General features: G+C 32.0%; 1 protein-coding gene across 3 annotated transcripts; it reads right to left on the bottom strand.

Moving 5' to 3' along the window:
- Window positions 1-1,544: 1,544 nt before the first annotated feature.
- On the bottom strand, window positions 1,545-8,753 carry LOC18103379 (MLO-like protein 11). Of its 3 annotated transcripts, XM_006377710.3 has the most exons (15): window positions 8,288-8,751; window positions 7,539-7,596; window positions 7,161-7,396; window positions 6,898-7,014; window positions 6,595-6,655; window positions 6,088-6,182; window positions 5,857-5,931; window positions 5,419-5,504; window positions 5,256-5,305; window positions 4,326-4,366; window positions 3,962-4,132; window positions 3,771-3,806; window positions 3,419-3,486; window positions 3,275-3,335; window positions 1,545-2,024 (listed from the first exon to the last, which is right to left on the bottom strand). In XM_006377710.3, the coding sequence occupies exons 1-15, from the start codon at window positions 8,411-8,413 to the stop codon at window positions 1,638-1,640; spliced, it is 1,668 nt and encodes a 555-aa protein (XP_006377772.3). In that variant the 5' UTR covers window positions 8,414-8,751; the 3' UTR covers window positions 1,545-1,637. The 3 variants fall into 3 exon arrangements, with proteins under 3 accessions (XP_006377772.3, XP_024467572.2, XP_052301219.1); XM_024611804.2 differs by lacking the exon at window positions 3,771-3,806 and having other exon boundaries at window positions 8,288-8,753; XM_052445259.1 differs by lacking the exon at window positions 8,288-8,751 and having other exon boundaries at window positions 7,475-7,594.
- Window positions 8,754-21,678: the final 12,925 nt, after the last annotated feature.

The raw sequence follows: 21,678 nt of genomic DNA on the forward strand, positions 1-21,678 counted from the left end.
ACAATCATTCATCAATATTTGGATGACACCACTGTTGAGACAGTGGTTGACGCAACCACTGCCAAACAAGCATGAAAAGTTTTGCAACAATCAAACTAAGGAGCTGATAACGTAAAAAAGGTTTGCCTACAAAAGTTACGAGGTGACTTTAAAAAATTGCATATGCTTGAGTAAGAGAATATTTTAGAATACTTTGTTAGAGTATTAACCATATACAATGAGATGAAAAGACATGGAGAGAAGATGGAAGAAATGTGTGTGATAGAAAAGATCCTACGATCGTTACAGAAGAAATTCTACTATGTGGTGGTCGCAATAGAGAAATCGCAAAATATAGATTGTTTTTAACAATTCAAGATCTCATGAGAAAACTACAAGCCCATAAAAAAAGAGTCAGTAAAATTCAAGAAACCATGGGTGCATAAGCACTCTTCTCAAAATTCTCTATAAAAGAGAAACAAGATGGCTCTAGATATAACCTAGGAGATAGAGACAGATTTGAAAAAGGAGGTCGATGTAGCCTCAATAGGTTAACCGGTCGACTGATTAAAGCTAACCAGTCGACCAGATCCTCAGACAGTAGCAATTCAAGACCCGGGTTTTATAAAATAAAAATTAAATGCTATAATTAAAAAAAAAGAGGTTATTATACTAGGGATTGCTAAAATTCAATCAAAAGGGTTGAAACTATAATTGGAAAGATAACCATGACAAAGAAGAAGATGTAGCTCATCAGTCGACCATCACGACCACAAAGCCGTGGAGTCCACACGAGGCTCACGAGTCTGTTGTCACCAAGGAGCCATGGAGTCCACAAGCACGCGAATCCATCGTTGTAGCCACAGATCGAGCCATGGCATCCGCACGAATCTCACGGAACCATCATTGCAGCCATAGAGCCATGGAGTCCACGTGAGGCTCCCAATCCATTGCAAGCATGGAGCCATGGAGTCCATGAACAAGGGGTAACTAAAAAGCCGCATCGTCACGAACAGTGCAGAAACCAATAATTGAGCACAACAGTCTCTGCTTTTCTTATACAAAGTTGAAATGTAGTTCGAGACTAGGCTCAGTTTCTTTCCTCAAATGTTTCGAATATTTGCTCTCAGATCTCAATCAAAAGTACTTTCAAAAAAGATAAAAATAAAAACAGAGCTAAACGAGTATCCTTTTAGTTGACCATTGCATGCTATCAATGGAGAATAAGAAAGATACAAGGTGAAGTAGAATCAGCCTGACACAAACACATCAATTTACCCATACAAAAAAAAATCATATAACATTTGGAAAAGCAGGATGACCATCAAATCTTGTTGCCTTAAACAATCTTCTTGTATCTTCTTCAGGAAATAAAAAAAGAAAAGATTAAAAAGTGTGTGTGTGTGTGTATTTATATAAAACTCTTGCATTTTCTAGTTGCTTTTTTTTTTTAATAATAGAGAGTATTAATAAAAAAATAGGCATCTCCTAAAAAGTTAAATGACGATTCATGACTGCGTTAGAAATGAGATAAAAATAAATAAAAGGAAACATTGAAGGAAATATATAACAACCGGAGTACTTATGTGTATTTCTTTCCCTTGTTCTTTACAAGATCCCTACAAAGCCTACATTCCTGGCAGAATAAGTCCAATTTACTACCTTCTAACTGGCATAGAAGATGATCTACGAATATCTTCCACGTGAAAATTTGATGTTTCTGATGAAGCAACAGAAGCTGAGTGTCGAAGGAAAGGAGTAGCTACCCCGCTTGAAGTTTCATTGGCAACTGTGGTAGGACTAACTGAAATAAAAGAAGCTGGCTGCAACTCGATTTGAGTGACTGGATCTGCATCATTCTCAGGAATATCAAGCAAATGATGATTGTCTTCCTCTGACATTAATGTGCTTGTGTCTCTGTGCATTGTAGAATCATCTGTGACAATTCCATGCCTTCTCTTCCCCCTAGCTGCTGCTTTCCCCCACCCATGGATTGTGTCCCTTATTCTTTGAGGAAATAATGCCGGCTTATAGTTTGTTCCCATCTGGTAAAAGGGAGAGAACAATACGTGATGCTAATAATGACCAGAAAATGATTGAACAAAAAAAATGTGGTATAATGCTACCACCTTAACCCGATGAAAACCTGCTCAAGCATTTCATGTTACTAGTTAGGAAGAGAGAGGCTTGTTCTACTCACAAGTGGATAAAGATGATTTCAATTCTTAAAACGCCATAAAAAATTTATGGCAATTTAAAGGACTCGACATCATGACTTATTCTCATGTCTAAAAATATATGAAGTTTGTTCCAAAACCCTTGCTTGGTAATGGATTGTGATAAAACACCACAGCATCGCTCCCAGAAAGGAAAAGGTGGAGAAGATAATAAGAAGGAAAAAACTTGAGGTTTGTTAGCCGACAAATCAGGCTGTCAAAATTTATTAGTTTCAACAATGTTGACGTTAGAAATAATTTCCATGGCCACTGTTCTTTCGTATGTATCAGCATGAACGGTAAATTTGAGGGTACACTCATAAACTAGGTGCTTGCACAATACTGCATAAACATGGTCATGAAGAACTTCAGACGTCCTACTTGGACATGTTCATGCATTTGCATTTGATTGCCAGTCACTAGCTAGTTATATAACTCCTGCATTATATACACTGCATAGACAACAATATATTCATTAGTGTCTCCTCTCTTTCTCTTAGATACTGTGGTTGGATTTGACAACAAGCCCAGGAATAAAGACACATGCAGCTGGCATATGCCATGAGGCTGAAGGGCTATATTGGCGGTCAAGTCTCTGTTACTGGAAGCTGTGGTGTATCTGCATCTGATACAAGTTAAAACTAGCTAGATTGTGGTAGATTATGTGCTTCTAATGTCTTGTTCATGATATTTGTTGACTAGTAGATTATGCATTAGTATTTTCTTGCATATATAATATGAATTGACCAGTTTTTTCCTTGGGGAAAAGTGCATATAGTGGCAATATGATATACCTGGGTAGCAAGTGCATAAAGTGGCAAGGTGATGTAGCTGCAGAGGAACTGCCCAGCATGTTCCTTTTCAGTAGAATCATTAGTTTCCTTATACATATTTATTATTTATGTCAAGAAAACAGCTGTAAATATTTGTGTAATCATAGGGTAATTAGCTTTCTATAATTAGGCCGAGATTATAGTTAATAGTAGCAGATTTTATGAAATGTAAATCAGAATTCTTCCATTTTAATAAAAGAGACTCTCATGAAGGGAGGTCATTCAGCCAAATTAACAATGATATACCTGGGTAGCAAGTGCATAAAGTGGCAAGGTGCTGTAGCTGCAGAGGAACTGCCCAGCAAACCTACAAGATAATACAATAATGCAGTAGCTGTAAAAGCTGATGAATCCTCAAGAAAGTCTCAACTATCTCAGATGTATGCATACCCCAACACAAGTCGTATGTACACCTGCAAATGGTTCCTAATATAGCAGGATCTGTACCCAAATTGCCACTGTAAATTAATCAACAAAAGACAGATCAGTTCAACGTACAGATTCAACACCTCATCATGGAAAAGAAAAAACTTTGTATCTCCTCATTTCTGATTCTTCTGGTCAGTGATTATCACACATTCTTTTCGTAAACATTGAATCAACCCAGGAAAAAGTGAGGTTTTTGTTCAAACAATCACGGAAATTATAATAAATTTGAGCTTGGTTGATGTCAAGAAGGAAAGGACAAAAGTGAACTCTCGCAGTCCAATGAATAATGATCAAGTCAGGGTAGAGGAGGTACCCAAAACCAAAAGAATGAAGCCAATTCAAATGCATTCTGCAATCACATTTCAGAGAAAGAAAAGAACGAGATGTCAGTTATGCTACTTTGGCACAACACCATAGAACCATTTTCTAGGAAAGAAGGAACTGAAAGGACGGTATATGTTACCATTTTAACTTGAGCAACTGATCACAGTGAGCATTGCTTACCTGGAACAGGATAAAATGGATCAATGGCAGAAACAGTTCTGGCTTCTTGAACCAGAAAAGATCATCTCGAGGCCTCAGCTTCCCTTCTACAGAGTGTCCAGTAAGGCCAGCAGTCTCTAATGTCAAGGTCGCAATAACATGTTGTAGCTTTGCACCGACTACAAGAACAAGCTGCCCGTGACATGAAATATCAGAGATGCCCAGTGCAATGACTTAAGTAATACAAAATTCGTTACGTGTAATCTGTTGTCCTTCCAAATGTCTGTTTCTCACTGCATACTTTTTGTTTCTACCGAGGAAAATTCCATTTGCAGCATACAAGTGATTGATAAAACTGAAACTCAAAAGAACCTGCAGCACTTACAGTGATTGGAACGACGGATATCCAGAAATAGAGATTAGATCCTGTTGAAAGGTTCCAAAGCGAACAAACCATAAATTAGTAAGATAGATTGAGACTTTAGGATAACCCGATCATACAACACCAGATCATTTATGATTTATGATTGTATGTTGCGGGCTGATTAATTTTTTTAAACGTAAATAACTGTCTAAGCGTTGATGTATTTTAAATAATATCTTTTAAAAATATTAATATAGCAACATACATAGAAAGGAGATAAAAAAAAATAAGAAAACTTAATTAAAAAAAATAATATCTAGTTAAAAAAATCCAAAAAAATAAACAGAATCAACTCATTAAACTCATAACCTGAGTCAAGAAATCGAAATAATCCTATAAAAAGCAAATAAAAAAAAATTACGAAGTTCAATTTCAACTAACCCAATATTAAAAGATGAAATCAAAATAAAATCAATTTAAAAAAGCTGCAAAAGAAAAAAACAACGCAAATCAACCCGAGTTAACTTGTTAAACTCGTTATCTAGATCATGAGATCATGATAAATACATTGAAAGCAAATTGAAAAAAAAAATATCAAGTCTCAATTCCAACAAATCCAGTATTAAATATTAAAATATAATAATAAATTCATATAACTAGTATATAACATAATAGAAAGAAAATTTAAAAATAATTACAAAATACAATTTCTAGAATAACCTAATATTAAAAAATAAAATTATAAAAATGTTAAATTAAAAAAATATTAAATAAAAAAACAAAACAAAACACTAATGAATAATTTTTTATGAGTGGCTACGGTGAATTAGCCATAAATGTTTTAATTAATGTTTTGTTAATACTCACCGAAATTCGTATATTGTTACCCAATGGCAAGTGCAAAACAAAGCGATTCATAGCATTAATTATTTTTCACTCTCATAGACATACCTTCCACATTAAACAGCATGAATGCAACAACAAATCCCCACAATGGACCACTGCAAGGCATTGAACACACAGGCATTTAGCTGGTCCATCTTCTCCTTGCTCAATCATGCAGATGAATGGCCTGAAAATACAAGAAACATTCAAAGTACATAGACGACGTTACCTCACACCAACAATTCTCTGGAATTCTTCTTCCATAGAGCGAATCATGTAGCTGTGAAAATCGAATTTCAATAAGAGGTTGTGATTCTGCCATGAATAAGAAAAAACAAAGAGGAATGGATGTCAATAAAGCATCACTGATACTACCAACAGTATATCAGCAAAGACGCTCACGTTGTATCTGTATATATACACTTCATTTTCTTCTTCTTTCTTAAACCCTAGTACAATACCATTGAATTCCTCGGTTGATTCTGGGATGATAACACCCCTACTCCTCTCTTTTTCCTGGAGGAGAGTGTCATATTGCATTGATAGTAAATCCTAAATGCTAGTTGAAAAGTAGAACTTCCTATGTGCCCCTTGCAATGTTGTAAATGCTATTTGAGAAATAAAAATTTACTTCAAGTATGGGCTAACAGATAACAGCAGATCATACCATGATGAAGCCCTTGCGAAGAGTGAGGTAGTCTGTGCGAGCCACTGAAGGTCCAAATTGCCGAAAGAAACATGTCTGCAAGTTGATAAAACACATCAAACGATGACCAACACAAAAACAAGGCCTGATGGGAAGGCTCTAATTCTATTGCAGAATTTGAGGTAATAACAAGCAAGCATCGATTACAACATAGAAAGCATTAAAGAGCAAGAAAGAGAGTTTTGTACCTACCACCCAGATAAGAAAACTATTCTTGACCAAAGGGCTTGATGTACGTTGTCTTGCGAAGGTTGTTTGCCTTCGCAATGTCTTTTCTCTATTGATTTCTGTTACAGAATAGATTACTAAGTCGTGATTTCTGTGATACAGCAGTATTTCTAAGAATAAATATTCTCAATTGAAATGATATTGGAAGGTGAAGGTATCGCTTGAAAAATAATGCCAAGAGAGGAAGAAAAGAGAAAACAACAGAAACTTATTGCGAGTTCCTATTTTTTTCCTAAGTATCTTCATTCGAATACAAACAATAAAATCTCAATCTCTTTAAAAGTTCTAGCATCTAGACTTACATGTATAAGGACAAGCTAAATAGTGCATACAGAAGAGAGAGATTAAGTAGTTATATTCTAAATCAGCCATCAAGTATAAAGCTGACATAGGCAAAAAGAATTGGGCAGCACTTGTTACTGTTTAAACTTTTAAATCTATTCAAAAGCACTTTCCTGTCTAAGGCTTTACCTGTTGATACATCACGGCAGTCCAAACGAGCCAAATCCTCCCATACTCTCCAACTATGAATCTGGTGAAACAATTACAATGTTAGGCAGTTGGTCATGGTGATAACGAGATTATGGTTCTCTTGTTTCATGAGTCAAATCTAGTATCTTGTATTTGATCAACTGCAGTTCAGGAAGACGATGGTTTTTATGGTCAACATAATTTCCTCTCCCGGGTCCTGGGAAAAGACATAACAAGTTCGACTAGAAAATACTGTATTACTCTAAATACAACAACCAAAAGCAACAGCTCAAAATGCATAACCTTCACAATTGCCAGCAGCATTGTTAAGCAACTGTAAGAAATGTGTGTGATTGCCATGACGAAAATGAAGCGATGCAACCGCTCGAGATCTTGATATGACACGAATGGCTCATATCCCTGCACGTCAAACAGTTTTCAGAATCGAATATTTGTCATTGAGAAAACGAATGCCATAATAAAAGAAGGTTATCAACTCGCTGCTTTGAAAATTCAATATTGCAACATCCTCAACAACGTTTTATATAGATGAATTAATGACATGCCTTTTCGCAGGTATTCCAATCCAAGCCATTCAACATTCTTCGAAGTGGATGAGGAAGAACAGGAAGCATCACTAGTTTACGTCCCTCGGAAGAATTTTGTTTAATTTCCTCATCATTCTCTGGACTCGTGCAAGAAGCAAAATTGCCTTCATAGAACTTTGATGGAATGCAAATATTGGCTATGGTGCTTGAGGTAGCTGTTAAAAGAAGTGATATGAATCCAAGCAGCATCAACTCTGAAGACAAGTACAAAATGACACTTGTGAATGAAAATTAGTGAAAAAAAATATGAAAGGAAGGGGATTAAAAATTACTTGTAAGCTAAAGAACTAGATGAACTTTCTGCAGCATCTGATGTTTTTTTAACTTGGAAAATACCTTCTTTCATCTTCTCCACAGCTGCAAGCAAAGGTTTCCGATTGGTTTCCCGCAACCACTGAAAAACAAATGAACAAAGAATCAAATCTCAGATTAGACGCCAAAGCTATTGAAACCAACACTGGCATTCCAGAAAAGAAAATGCAACCAAAAATAATCTGACAGATTCTGTTTCAATTCATCTGTCGATATTGAGTTCTCCTAAAGCAAACATGTGAAATTTTATCATAAACCTGCTGAAACAAAGTTAACGAAGCTGGTGCTTCCATAACAGTCTTCCAAAATGTAATTTTCACATCTAAAGCATTTTATGTAATAATCAATGAGATTTCAGCCTACAATCATGACCAAGAACCAAACAGAAAGCTAGAGGTATCAACTAAAAGCCCTCAAAAAGTCAATAAAAGCTATTTAGAAACTCAAATTCCTCTAAACATCAGAAAAGAAGTAGTGGCAGATATCAATTGCCAAGCAAAGTGCCTTACTGCTTGCAAAACCTTTCATCAAGAATGATATATCCATATATACCCAGGTTTCAAAGGGATCAAATATATAAATAAAATATTAAGAAAATCCATTATGTACCTTGAACTTTAAGTAATAGAGTGAAAGGAAGGAAAAACAATCAAATTCTGCACAAATACAGTGTAGTACCTCACAAATCATAACAATGACAAAATGCAACATCAGGAGAAAATGGTAAGAACACAAGAAAAAATAATAGACAGTAGAAAGAAGATGTCACTTACACTACTTAGTCTGTGAATTGAGCGCTCCACAATCAGAGAAACAACCACAAAGATTGTCAACACAGTTGCAACTGACCATGTTGGAGTTAAGGCCAAGGATCTCGTTTCTTTTGTATCTTCTTCCATTCGAAGCAATCCTACTCAGACACGCAAACTTTTGTCTTTAAATCTTAACACCGCTAAAGCCCGTCTTAATTTTAAACTAACAACGACAACAAGCAACCAAATTCGCTTCCCAGAAATCAAAACCACCAAAAAAAGAAACACAAACTTAACTCCATCATCCTGCTCCTCGTGTAATCATATATATAAATATGATAATACAAACAAAAAAAAAAGTTTGGAACCCAACCGAGCTCTCTCTCTCTCTCTCCTCCTTTTCTCTCTATTTTCTTGGCTGAGACAAAACCAATCTCTGAGGCTCAGTTTGATCAAACTGTTGGTGAGAGAAATCACTGATGGTGGCTTTGAAACACTCAGAATGGATAAAATATACTGTTTTATTTCAACAATAATAAGCTTACAATAACTAAACAAAAGCTCTTAATACACGTCCTCTCTTTCTCTTTAATGTTTCTCTTTAATCTCTCCACACATATAACATAAACTTAGCTGTCTATTTATACACAAATTGAAAGTAAAAAAAATCAAACTTCAAGTGTGAAGGCAGCTGGCGGCACACAGCTGGTGGCTGGCTGCAAGTGGTGTTTGAGACGGTTGACAGCTGGTGACTGCAAGTGGTGGTTGATGGTTGCTTTCCTTGACCTTCTAAACTGAGTTTACTACAACACAAACTACTTGAGCTCACCTTGATTTACTATTTATTATTATTCATGAATAATATATATATATATATGATATTATTCTATTCATGAATAATAATTTTTTTTTCATATGTATTTTTCTAGATATTTTTTCGACATATTTTTCAAAATTATATATCCTCAACTTTTAAAATAAACAGGAGATAATTCATCTAAACAACACTGCGCAAAGAACACTCTTAACAAGACAGAGAACACACATCTTTTCTCTACACATAAATTTATCTTCTTGAATTTTTATTTGCTTATCATTTGAGAAAAAAGCTTAAATATTAACTTAAGTATCAAAATGTCTCTTGTTCCATAAGGAACTTGTTTTACATGCACAACTTAAGCACGGAACTCATTGGCAAATGAAAGTCAATATTTTTCTGTGAAAATTTTTCTCGACTTCATGAGTGGCATCGTCTGTGGGAACCAAAATAAACAATTTTTTCATTCCTTTTCAATTTATACGAAAAACAATTCGTGGCTAACGGGATTTCAGTACATGGAAGAGTAACTAATCTCCCCACATTGACTCCAGTTCACCTAAGTAAATGCAAGTACTCAATAACTTTGCTCTTGCCATACAAGAATAGCTTCGCTCTCTTCAGTACAACCAACAGAAAAGTCAACCCATAGCACTAGGTGTACAAAGACAACTTCAATTTCAATAAAAAAAAAACTACACAAAATAACATACCAAATAGGCTCCACACTCCAACTCTCTAAATAAGCCACCACACCCCATCAAATCCAAGCCACAAACATGGTTGTTTTCATCAATATTCTTTTGAGTCTTAGTCTTCTCGTTTGCATGCTCCCCATAACTAAAAAAAAAAACTAAGCATGACGTGCATGAGACAACACCAATCCCAACTTCTTCATACTATTATCACTAAGTAAAAGAGTCTTTATTTTATCACAGAGTGTTACACACTCACCTCACCAAGGATTCTGTAGATGTTAAAGCCAACTTAGATAACTATGATAGCCATACAAATCTTAGAGAGCACGTACAAAATATTAGAAGCATCCTGGAGCTAGTAACACATAAAGTTCATCTCTCATTTTAGCACCAACATTCGTGCTAAAAATAGCATTATAGATCTCATTATCATCACACAATGAGATGATGAAAACACAAGGGCATGTCTTTGGAGATTCAATGAGGAAATGATAAGCATGAATGATCTGCGTGAACCCATCATCACTGAAGCCATGATCAATTGATTCTATAACTATTCTTTATGGAAAATGTTATACACACTCCCTAGCAAAAATGTCTTTAGCATCAAACATGAGATGAGATTATATTAAGGTGGAATAAACTAGCATGATCATAAAAGGTCACCCACACTTCCATATATAAGAAAAGTCTTCACCACGCCATTAATCTCCAACACAAACATCCAAAAGAAGCATATAAGGGCACATCCTTGATCACCTAACAATATCTAAGCTCATGACCACACCTCTCATAACAACATATGTTGATATGTTGGCTGCCATAAAGGGAAAAGACTTCTTACAATACCAACCTCCAATGAAAAGTGGTTCAAACACAAGAAACCCTAACAAGTTTTGCCTCTTTCACATTGATTATGGACATGACACAAAAAAAAGTGTCATGCACTCACAAAAGAGATAGAATCTCCAAAAGGTACCTCCAAGAATTTGTGAAGAGGGAGATAAAATATGAGCAAACAAAAAACAATTTTAATGATGTACTACCTCAAATAAGATAAATCTCAAAAATTATATCTTCATCATCTTTTGAATTGAAAAAAATAATAAAAAATAGTGCATTTTCATGTCTCCAAACATATAGGGTCTCTATGAAACTTTCATAAAGAAGTATCGATTAATCTTTATTATATCGATTGGTCCCTCAATCGATTTTCTTCAGGTCTCTACCACTACTTGTCTCTAGGTCCTAGTGACCAATGTCACCACGGCCTTGTGACCAATGTCACCACGGCCTTGTGACCGTTATCTTCAAGCCCCCATTACCAACTGTGCCTAAGTCCTTGTGTCTATTGTCTCTAAAAAGATCATGGATCTTTCTCAATAAAACATTGACAAAATCTCTCACTAATTCAAAAAAAAAAAACATCCAAAGACATGCCTATACAACTAACATTTTTATGCAAGCATTCACTATAATTATTTTCTCTTCCTCTTGGTTAAAGTCTTCCAAACATGTATGTTTACAAGACTTTAAGGGGCTAATGATAATACAAAAAAAAAAAATTATACCCGGTTAGGCCGAAGCCTGTCTTTCCTTTCTTTCTCTCTTCCCTTGGTCAAGACCTATTTGAGCTCCAGGGTTTGATTTGACCGAGCTACTTTGGCTCATCTTGGTTTATTATTCATTACTATTCATGAATAGTAATATGAATGGTACTATTCATGAATAGTACTTTTCACTTATATTTCTCTAGGTATTTTCTAATGCTATATATATCATCAGGTTTTGAGAGAGAAGAAAGATTATTCATCTAAATAACATTACACAGAGAATACTTTTAACATGAAATAGAGCACACATCTCTTCTCTACACACAAAAAATAATATTTTTATCTTCTTGAATTTTTACCTAGTTATCACTTGAGAAAAAATTTAAATACTAACTTAAACATTAGAGTGTCCCTTGTCTATGAGAGACTGGTTTTACAGGTACAACTCAGGCCCATAACTTATCAACCAAGAAAATTCAACATTTTTCTATGAAAATTCTCTACAACTTCATCAAAACATATAGTATACAAATATGAACATCAAAATCCTAACTTTTGATCCCTTTTACTTTCAAACTCCAAAAGCATTGATGTACCGCAGCCAAGTTTGCATCTTTAGCTTGTACTAGTTAGTTGTTAACACTACGTTGTGGGTCGGATCAAAAAAACTTTTGTGTACCTAAAAATATTAGTATTGCTAATGTATTTTCTAATCTTAAAAAAAATTGATGAAATAACAAAAAAAGGATATCGGGGTAGAAAAAAATGGAGAGATAAAAAAAAAAGTTACTATTAATCCACATGTTGCAAAATATTTTAAAGAAAATTATTTATCTTTAGTTATTTTTATTTTTCTTATTTAGTTTATGAAATTAAATATTTTGCTTAATAATTTTATTCCTTCTTATTTGTTTAGGACTTTTTTTGCTTTTTTTTTTTTTTTTTTGGTATCCTAGTTTGTTTAGGTTAGTTTTTTGGGTTTATTTGAGTTGTAAGCCTTTTAGAAAATGAAACTACTTGAAGAGAAAATATTGAATAATAAAGATTCGAATTAGGATTTTTGCAGTAAAACCTTGTATTGCTTGTGCTTGTTGTCTTTCTTATGTTATATATATTCTTCTGCATTAGTTGGTATCATAGCTCTACGTCTATTGATATCAGAGCCTAGTAAATACTTGTGGTTAGTTGTTTTTTGTTGTTGAATAACCATAAATATAAAAGGTCGTACAATCAAACATGCTCGTGTAGTAGATGAGGAGGAGGTTTCCTCTTAGAAAAAAGATATACAGGAACTAGTGTGTTGTTTCTGTCTAAGTCAATTGTTGTTATTGAAAATCCTAGTGGTAGGATCCACGATGAAATGACCCACACAAAGGTGTTAAAGATCCTTATTGAGAGGAGACACAAAAGGATGTTTGTGGTGGAGTATGGTTTTTTACTAAAGTTTGAACTCGATGATAACTTCCTTTCAATATAGGAAAATGATGCATAAGTTTTTTTGAAAAAATATATATTTTTTAGTTAATTGTTTTTTTTTTAATTTTCTATTGTGTATTATTATGTTTTCTAGCTGTTTTTTTATTTGAAGGGAATAGATTTCTAGTTTAGTTTTCATATTTAATATTAATAGGATTTTCTAGTTTTTTTCTATATAAAAAATTATAAAAGCATTTTGGCAAGTGAGACATGGATTGATAAAATTAAGTATTTAAGGAGTTTTTTTTTTTAGTCTTTGAGAGTTTTTACTTATAACAAATCTTGTTGTGTTTTATTCTTATCAGCATCAGTTAACTTAATTGGTCTGATTTTGGATCAGATTAAAAGTCAATTTCTGATAGTAGAAATTAAATGATATTAATGCTGGAACCATTTTTAAATTCTCTACAAAAACATACATTACTCGAAGTTCCTTCCTTTACCCGTATGTCTAGAGAAAACGCCAGAACCCCGCCATTAGTGAATGGCGTTCTCTGAGTTGCATATCACAGTTGATCCCTTTACCTTTCTCTCTGTCCCTCTTATCTGACAAAAAAAGAAAGAAAAAAGAAACGGTCTTTATGAAAAGCTAGTTCCCTTCTTTATGTAGTGCGTGCAAATGGAGCTTTTAATTGGTTGTTTTCGCCCCTTGCATTTGACAAGTGACAAGATAGCAAAGGAAAAGAGACAGAGAGCGAAAAACAGAAACAAAACCTGTCCACATTGAAAAAGAAAAAAGCAGAAACTGAATTATTGGGTTGGATTTTATGTTTATATATATTGATAAATTTAATTTAATTTATGAGCATTTTAGTTGCACTGTTTTTTACAAGTTTTGATTCAATTTGTATTTAGCTTATAATAGCTCTTTGGTTTATAATGAGCTTTTTTTTATTTATTTGTTTTTTAAAAAATCAAAACCGAGCCAATTTAATTTAAAAAAAACGATTTCTAATTGAGATTATCAAAAACAATTCAAAAAACCATTCAATTTAGTTAATTTTGGGTCATTTTTCAAATAATTTAATTGGTTTAAGTTTTTTTAATTAGAAATTATATATATATATATATATATATATATATATTACTTTATTGATTTCTTAAATTAATTGAAATTATATTTGAGTTATTATTTTTTGAAACTTTAGCTTGTTTCCAACAAGATTATATTTGTTTTTTTTTTTTAATTTCAGGGGGCGTTCTTTTTACATAGTCGGTAATATTAGATGATTTTTTTAGAGTGTTTATCTATCTTCATCAGCATATAATTAAATAAAAAATAACATAAAATAATTAGACTAAGCGGGATCCATAACTAGAAAATATATTTAATATGTGATCCTTGTTTATCACAAGTCAAATATATTATTATTTTAATATTAAAAAAAAATCATCAAAACTTCTCCATCCACATTCAATGATTGCTTGAACATAACTTTTTTTTGGCGTTAAAAGTTATCTACGGAGACCTTTAATGCTTATCTAGCCACCATCAACATGGATATATTGAGCCCCAAATTTCCACCATTGTGATTCACGAGTCAGGACCTTGATACCCTCCTCCTCCATATCCCTAATGGATATTTGATTGTTTTAGCTTAATTCTAATGAATTGATACCACCACAAAATTAGTGGTGTTAACTTGAAAACTAAACTTTTTTTTTATTTTGGAATGAGTTATTCTATTAACTATCTTTAAGTTTAATAACCCGTTTGTTTTTGTATTTTAAAAATATTTTTGAAAAAATTTAAAACAAATTATTTTTTATTTACTTCAAATTAATATTTTTTGATGTTTTTATATCATTTTGATGCGTTGATATCAAAAATAATTTTTAAAAAATAAAAAATATATTATTTTAATACATTTTTAAATGGAAAGTACTTTAAAAAAATAATCACAACCACATTTTTAAATACCTTTTAAGCTTTGTTCAGAAGCAGTTCTCGTTTTCTAACTTCTGACTGTCCTAACAAATAATTTGTTTTCTTAGGAAGATTACATTATAGGTGAACTCTTGTTGTATCATCTTAATGATCTTCATTTTATAGCTTTTAGTAACAACCAAATTAAATATTCCCGTCAAATTTATTGGTGGTGTTAATGTTAGTTCTAGGATAAATCAACAGAACTTTCGAAATATCATAAAATTATCCATAAAAGTTGAGACCTTTTTCAAATAAAAAATAGCCTTTTCACATATTTAAGAAAATATTATAAGAAATATCTTCCTATGCAAAATATCCCTATCTAGTACTATTAAAAGATCTAATTTTTAATTATGAAAAGTATAACTTAACTGGTCAGATCTTAGATTTGCTCCTTAGAGATTACCAGTTCGAGTGCCACAAATCTTAAAGCTATTTAAGGCATACATGGTCGTTAATTTTAGTATTTCGAGAGATTAGTTGAGATACACGTAAGTTAGTCAAGATTCCAACAGCTAAAAATAAAATTTAATTTTCAAAATGGATTAGAGTTTACATGCAAAAGAGGAAAGAGATGCGAGGGAGAAGCTAATACTATTGGCCGTCTTGGTCTTGGTCTTAAAGCTCTCGGGTTGGGTGACCAGAGCTTATTATCCAGTGACAAAATCAAAGTGAAAATGACAGTCTTTTTCGCCATTCCACATTCTATTCGGGCATCAAAGATTGGTGCTCATGTCATTTTCAAACAGAAGTATGCCTATCTTATATATAAAGCACTTTTTGAAAAGGAATTCATTATTGTATTCTTTTTCCCACTTTCTTCAAGTGTTAGACCTTCAGTCATTTTCTAACAAGGAAAATTTGTTGAAAAAATGGTGTGCAAACTGCATCGGCTGCGTTTGATGTAAAAGGGGGTGGTGTGTTTAGGACATTCACAGCAGCTAAATTTCCTTTTCTTCAAGAAAAGTGTTAACCATGTGAAATTGAAAGCCAACAACAACCTACAATGCAATGCACTAGAACGTTCATGTTGATGATCCTTTACCCTGACATGATTTAAAGTTTCTCGAGCAATATAATCTTTCACAGCGGGTAAATTCTTTACCCTTCGCTTCTTACTAAAATTATAGAATGTTCTTGTGAATTATAGCCAATACCAAATATATAAGTAGTGATTTTAAATTTAGAAATTAATTATATTTTGACAATTTTATATAAGGCAAAGTTTTTTTTTTTATAGGGTGATGATAGAAAAATTAACAAATAAATTATCCTTGTTACCACTCTACAGAACCGTACATGATATTTTCACCTCCACCGGTTATCGTTCACTGCCGATGGCACGGTTAAGTTTTTGATGTTGCTGACGGCAGTGGCCGCGTCCAAGCTGTAGGAATCAGTGGTAAGCGAGCCCTGGACACCAAAGTAGAGGCTGGCCAATTACTTGTTGTCCCAACATTCTTCGTGGTTGCTGGAATTGCTGGCAATGAAGGAATGGAGTTTGTTTCTGTTCTCACAACTACAATTTCGCACACCATAAATTCAGAATAGAAATGTCCGATGATCATTTTTTTTATGTGAGTATTTTCACGTTCTTTTAAAAAGTAAAACTAGTTTTATTCAGGATTTGTAGCTACTCCTCCCAACAAGTATGTTTTCTAGAGATCAAACTTGTATTTTTATCCTTGCAAGAATATAACGGTGTCTTAACCGCTAGACCAACACTTTATTGGTAACCGATTAATTATCATTTGATTAGTTCCTACATTTTACAAAATGATTAATTAAACTATTGGTTAAAAAAAATCATATTAATTAGTCCTTGTATTTTTACATCTATTCGTGACTTCAACCATTGTTTCTAATCAAATTAATTGACGTAGAAATGTTGTCTTTATTTTCTAATCGAATTAATTCGAGGGAGGAATGTTTATACATCTTTTCAAGCAAGGTCTCTTCTAGTAATTTGTACCAGTAAATTAAATTCTTGATGAGTTTTGATATTTTAATTTTTTTTTCTCATGGCAGCCCTCCCATTAAATTTGAAAAAAAAAAAGAATAAATGTTTTATGTATCTCCTCCCTCGGTCGACCAGAATACTATAAAAATGCATATCGAGGTGTTAGATAGCATGGCACCCTGAGCATAAGGAATATGCATTGTAGCCTCCGAAGATTGCACCATAGCAGTCTCTTTTATTTTAAAATGGAATTTGTAAAATATATATATATTTTTTTTTAATTTCTTATGAAGAACAACTTGCTCGAGTGCATGTTGTTGTCTTCTCTTGTTGAGATGTCCAAATCAACGTGCAAACAAGCTGAAGGGCCTGCGTCAGCGCGGATGGATCTTCTCTAGCTTACCCTACCTCGCAAGGGCTGGCTTTCGCGCTAGGGCCCTAGAACTAGCAGCCCTCTGCTGTTAGCGCTTTCGTTTGGTTGTCCTTCACGTTTTGTTCTTTCCATTCAAGCAATCCTCTCGTATTTTCTTTTTTCTCTCAAGAAAAAATCAAGCAATATTGTAATTCTATTAATTGCAACACTAAACTCAACATAAATATTCATTTCCAAGAAAGCTTATATGCTCTAAACAGGGGGGAGCAAGAAAAAATAATTAAGAAAAGTCAAATTAAAAGAATTATTTTAGAAAAATTAAAATTTTAATTATTTTATACTTGGAGGGGCTGGGGATGAGGCCCTGCCAGCCCCCGCCTCCACCACTAGCTATAAATTTGATTTTTATTTGATCATATTAATTGAATTTATGAGCACTTAACTCATTAATCAACACATAAATTAATATTTCAAAATAAATGACGCTTATAGAAAGCCTACTTTAATTAATGCGAACCCCTACAACATGACTTTTTATATTTTGAAACTACTAAAATATATAATGGACATGCAACATTTATTTTGTTAATTAATTGTTGTTCTAGATATTAATAACCCGCCAACTATCTTGACAACTCACCGACGTGACCCTTCATATTTCTTGTAAAAATATCATATTGTGATTTTATTAATTGTAACGCTACAGTCGACATGGATATTATTACCCAAAAATACTAATTTCCTCTTTGTTCGAAAATTACTTTTTAATTTTTCAATATATATTTATCATTAGAAAAGTTATGAAAAAATCATTAAATTAGTATGTAGAAGTTATTTTTGTTTCTTCACCTTAGTTTTCAAGGTGAGAGAGAGGCATTTGAATTTTAATAAATATAAAATATTATTTTAAATACAAAAGTTTCTAAAGCACGTGCATCATTTGAGTCGTCTCAATGACCCCCACCATCTCTTAGTAGCACGCGTGGCAAAAAACACTCTAGTTTCATGATCTTTTCTTTTCTTTTCTTTTCTTTTTTTCTATCTCCCTCTAAATTTTTGTGCTTGCCTTGCAGTTTTTTAAAGCAGCCTTTTAATTTGTTCTTTCTTCATAATTGATTCTTATTCTTTTGATTACTATTTATTTTAATTGAAATAATTTATCAAATTTGATTTTTTTTTTCAATCTCATCTTGCTTAATTTTTTTTTTCATCTATCATATATGGTTTTCATTCTTTTAATTGCTATTTTTTAGTTTCTTATTATTACCTTGATTTATTTTATTTTTCAATTTCATCCCTCGTTATTTTATTTTATTTATTTTTTATACCAGATTTAACCCTTATTCTCTTGATTTTTTTTTATCTTTTTCTTTATTTATTTTATTTTTTAATTTCAAGCCTCATTCTTTTATTTTATTTAATTTTTATACTAAATTTAGTTTTTATTTTTTAATCGCTATTTTTTTTGGATGATTGAGGATTTTGTTTCATATTTTTTTTTAGTTTGTCTTCTATAGGGTAACTCAATTTCATGATCCAGGTCACGAATTTAAAAGATTGGCCTAATTCTGACTTTGCTCTTTTAAAGGTTTTTTTTTTTAAAAAAATCAATTTTATTCTTTCATTGGAGGTATCTCATTCTCATATCCTGGGTAGCAGGTTAATCAAGTTAACCTGAGTTAACTCAAATTTTTTCATTGATTTTTTTTATTTCACCTTTCACTATTTAATTTTCTTAAGAGTTGACCTCCATTGTTTTTTTTAATTTTTTATGGAGTTATCCCAACCTCATAATCAGTTCATGAATTTGGCATGTTGACTCGAGTCAAGTCTTTTTATCTTTTTTTTAAAAAATAATTTTTCCTTTAGCGTTTTATTTTTTGGTAATTGATCTTTTGATTTGTTTTATTATTCTCTTTATGAGGTTATTTCATTCTGATTCAATTTTTTTATTATTATCAAACGAGAGGCTGGGTTTTTATTGAATCTGGGTTCTCTAGTCTTTAGATTTCTTTTGGAGGTTGGGTTTAATTTATTGAGTTAATAACATTAAAAAAAAAAAAAGTTATTTCTTTCTTGAGTTGGATTCATTTCAACCAAATCAAGTTTTGAGATTTGGTTTTTCAAGTGAACAAAGAAATCTCTTTACGGAACTTGGAGATTCCATTTTAGTGAAATGGATACTAAGTGAGGTCTTAGAAATTAGAAAGTTCGGTGCTTTGGTGAGTTTGGATTAGTGGGTTTTAAAGAAAAAAAATATTGGAAATTGGTTTATCCACTTTTCAATCTTACCCATATTGATTTTTTAAGTAATGGGCTTAAAGTAAGGAAGGAGAGATAAGCAATTGAAGAGTGTTGGGTTTATTTGGGAACGGGTTTGTAATCGTGTTTCATGAAAACCTGATTATTTTATTAAATTAATTTTTTATATATTTTTAAATTATTTTGATATTCTAATGTCAAAAATAATTTTTAAAAAAATTAAAAAAAAATATTATTTTAATACATTTTTAAATGAAAAAGCACTTTGAAAAGAAATTGTTACCACACTTCTAAACAGACACTATCTTCAGGGCTTCTAAAAAAACATACATTAAAAGGTTTTTTGAATTCTAAATTAATACATCAATTTTACATAATAATTTTTCTGAAAATATGCCATTTATAAACTATCAAATACATTTTTAAAATAGTTTCTAATTTATCAAATAAAAAATGGTTTAAAAAAATAGAAGTATCTAAAATAGATAAACTAACTTCCATATTTCTAAAAAATCATGCCACACAAATATCACTTTTGTTTTTGAAAAATTATTTAATATTTTATAAAAAAATAAAAATGAAATTACAGTAAAAAAAAAAAAGTTTGATTGTATACATCGTGTAAAATAGGAGGACATAAAAACTTTCAATTAAGGACAGATTTTAATAAAGATGAATTAAAGGAATCAAACTAAAAAATTAAAAAACTTGTAGAGATACAAAAGTATATCAACAAAATATTCCATACTATGTGCAGATAACACGTGTCAATAATTTACGACTTTAGTTGCAATAACTGACGAAAATATGTAATGCTGATAAAAATTTAAGATATGTGATTGATATTGAAATTAAAGAAAAAAAAACTAAGAGCTATAACTAATGAAGTTTGGCTTGTGAGGCAAAACTCTGTAGATCCGTACAATGTTTTGCTTTTTTAAAATATAATTTTGGCTTTATAATTTATTTTTTTTATTTATTCCTTTAATATTTAATATTGTGTTAATTTAGAATTGATCTCGGTGATTTGTTTTGATATTTATATATAAAGATCTTGTAGTGTCAAAAAAATGTTTTTTTACTCAATTAATTTTCAGTTTGGCAAAATAATTTTAATTTCATTGAATTATAAGAATTAGAGATTTTAGAATCAAATTTAAAGCATAAACAAAAAGTTCAATCCCTTTTTTTACTAATATCAGTGATTGATTTGCACGATTAAAAAAATTCATGTTTTTTTATTATTTATTTTTTTTATTTGATCATTTTACATTTTTTTTATTTGGGATTTGATTTATTTGTTTGTTTTGATTGCCTAAATATGAGGTTCTCAAAGTATCAAGAAAATATTTTAACATGCGGTTAATGCCCGGTTTGACAAAATAAAATAAAATTTTGTTGATGTAAAATAATTAAGTGTTAAGGGATTAAAGTTAAAACTAAAATAAATATGGTGGGTTGAAGTGAATAGGCAGGGGCAAATTGGCTAGTGAGTGCAACCCACCCACTAGCATGTGAAGGAACCACTGTGTTTTGGCGACGCGTGCACCTTTCTTCTATTGCCGAACACCACCATCCTTGGTAACGTTGCAAGTGGCGCGTGTGAATCCATCGGGTTTTAGCGACGTGTGGCTTTCTCTAGTGGCCAAACAATGTCATCCTTGGTAGCATTGGAATCGACGTGATAAGGGTATTATGGTGAGGTGGTGCATGTCGACGTAGGAGCGACAGTAAGGCTCCAACTACCTTTTCTTTCCTTTCCTCCTTCTTTTCTCTCCCCTCTCCATAAATTTTGTTTTGATTTATCAAAAATTAAAAGATATCATATCATTTTGTTCTTATATTAAATTTGATCTCATTCTTTTGATTGTTTTTTTTTTGAGTTCTTTTTTTTAAAATTGATTTTTTTCTCAATTTCATCATTCAAATTTGATTGATAAGGGATTGAGTTTTTTGATTTTTTTAATGAGGTGATCCTTAGTCACGGGCTCGAAATGTTAACCTATGTTGGTATTGATATTTTTTTTAGATCATTTTTTACACTAATTTACTTTTTTTTTTAATTTAGTCCTTCAACATTGAGTTTGTTATTGAGCTTCATGATTTTCTTTGTTTTTTTTATGGAGTTATCCTAGCTTTATTACCTAGATTGTCAGTTTGACAAGTTTGTCGAGACTGACTTAGGTTCTTTTTTATATTTTTTTAGGATTGAGTATTTTTTTCAGTTTTGCCCTTCAAAATTGAGTTGATTTTATAATTGAGTTTCATAATTATTTTCGCTTTGCCTTCTATTAGGTTATTCTATTCACATGATTCGACTGGCGGGGTTTGGTGAACTTATCC

The sequence above is a fragment of the Populus trichocarpa genome, chromosome 11 (genome assembly GCF_000002775.5).
Source record: "Populus trichocarpa isolate Nisqually-1 chromosome 11, P.trichocarpa_v4.1, whole genome shotgun sequence".
NCBI classification, from domain to species: domain Eukaryota; kingdom Viridiplantae; phylum Streptophyta; class Magnoliopsida; order Malpighiales; family Salicaceae; genus Populus; species Populus trichocarpa.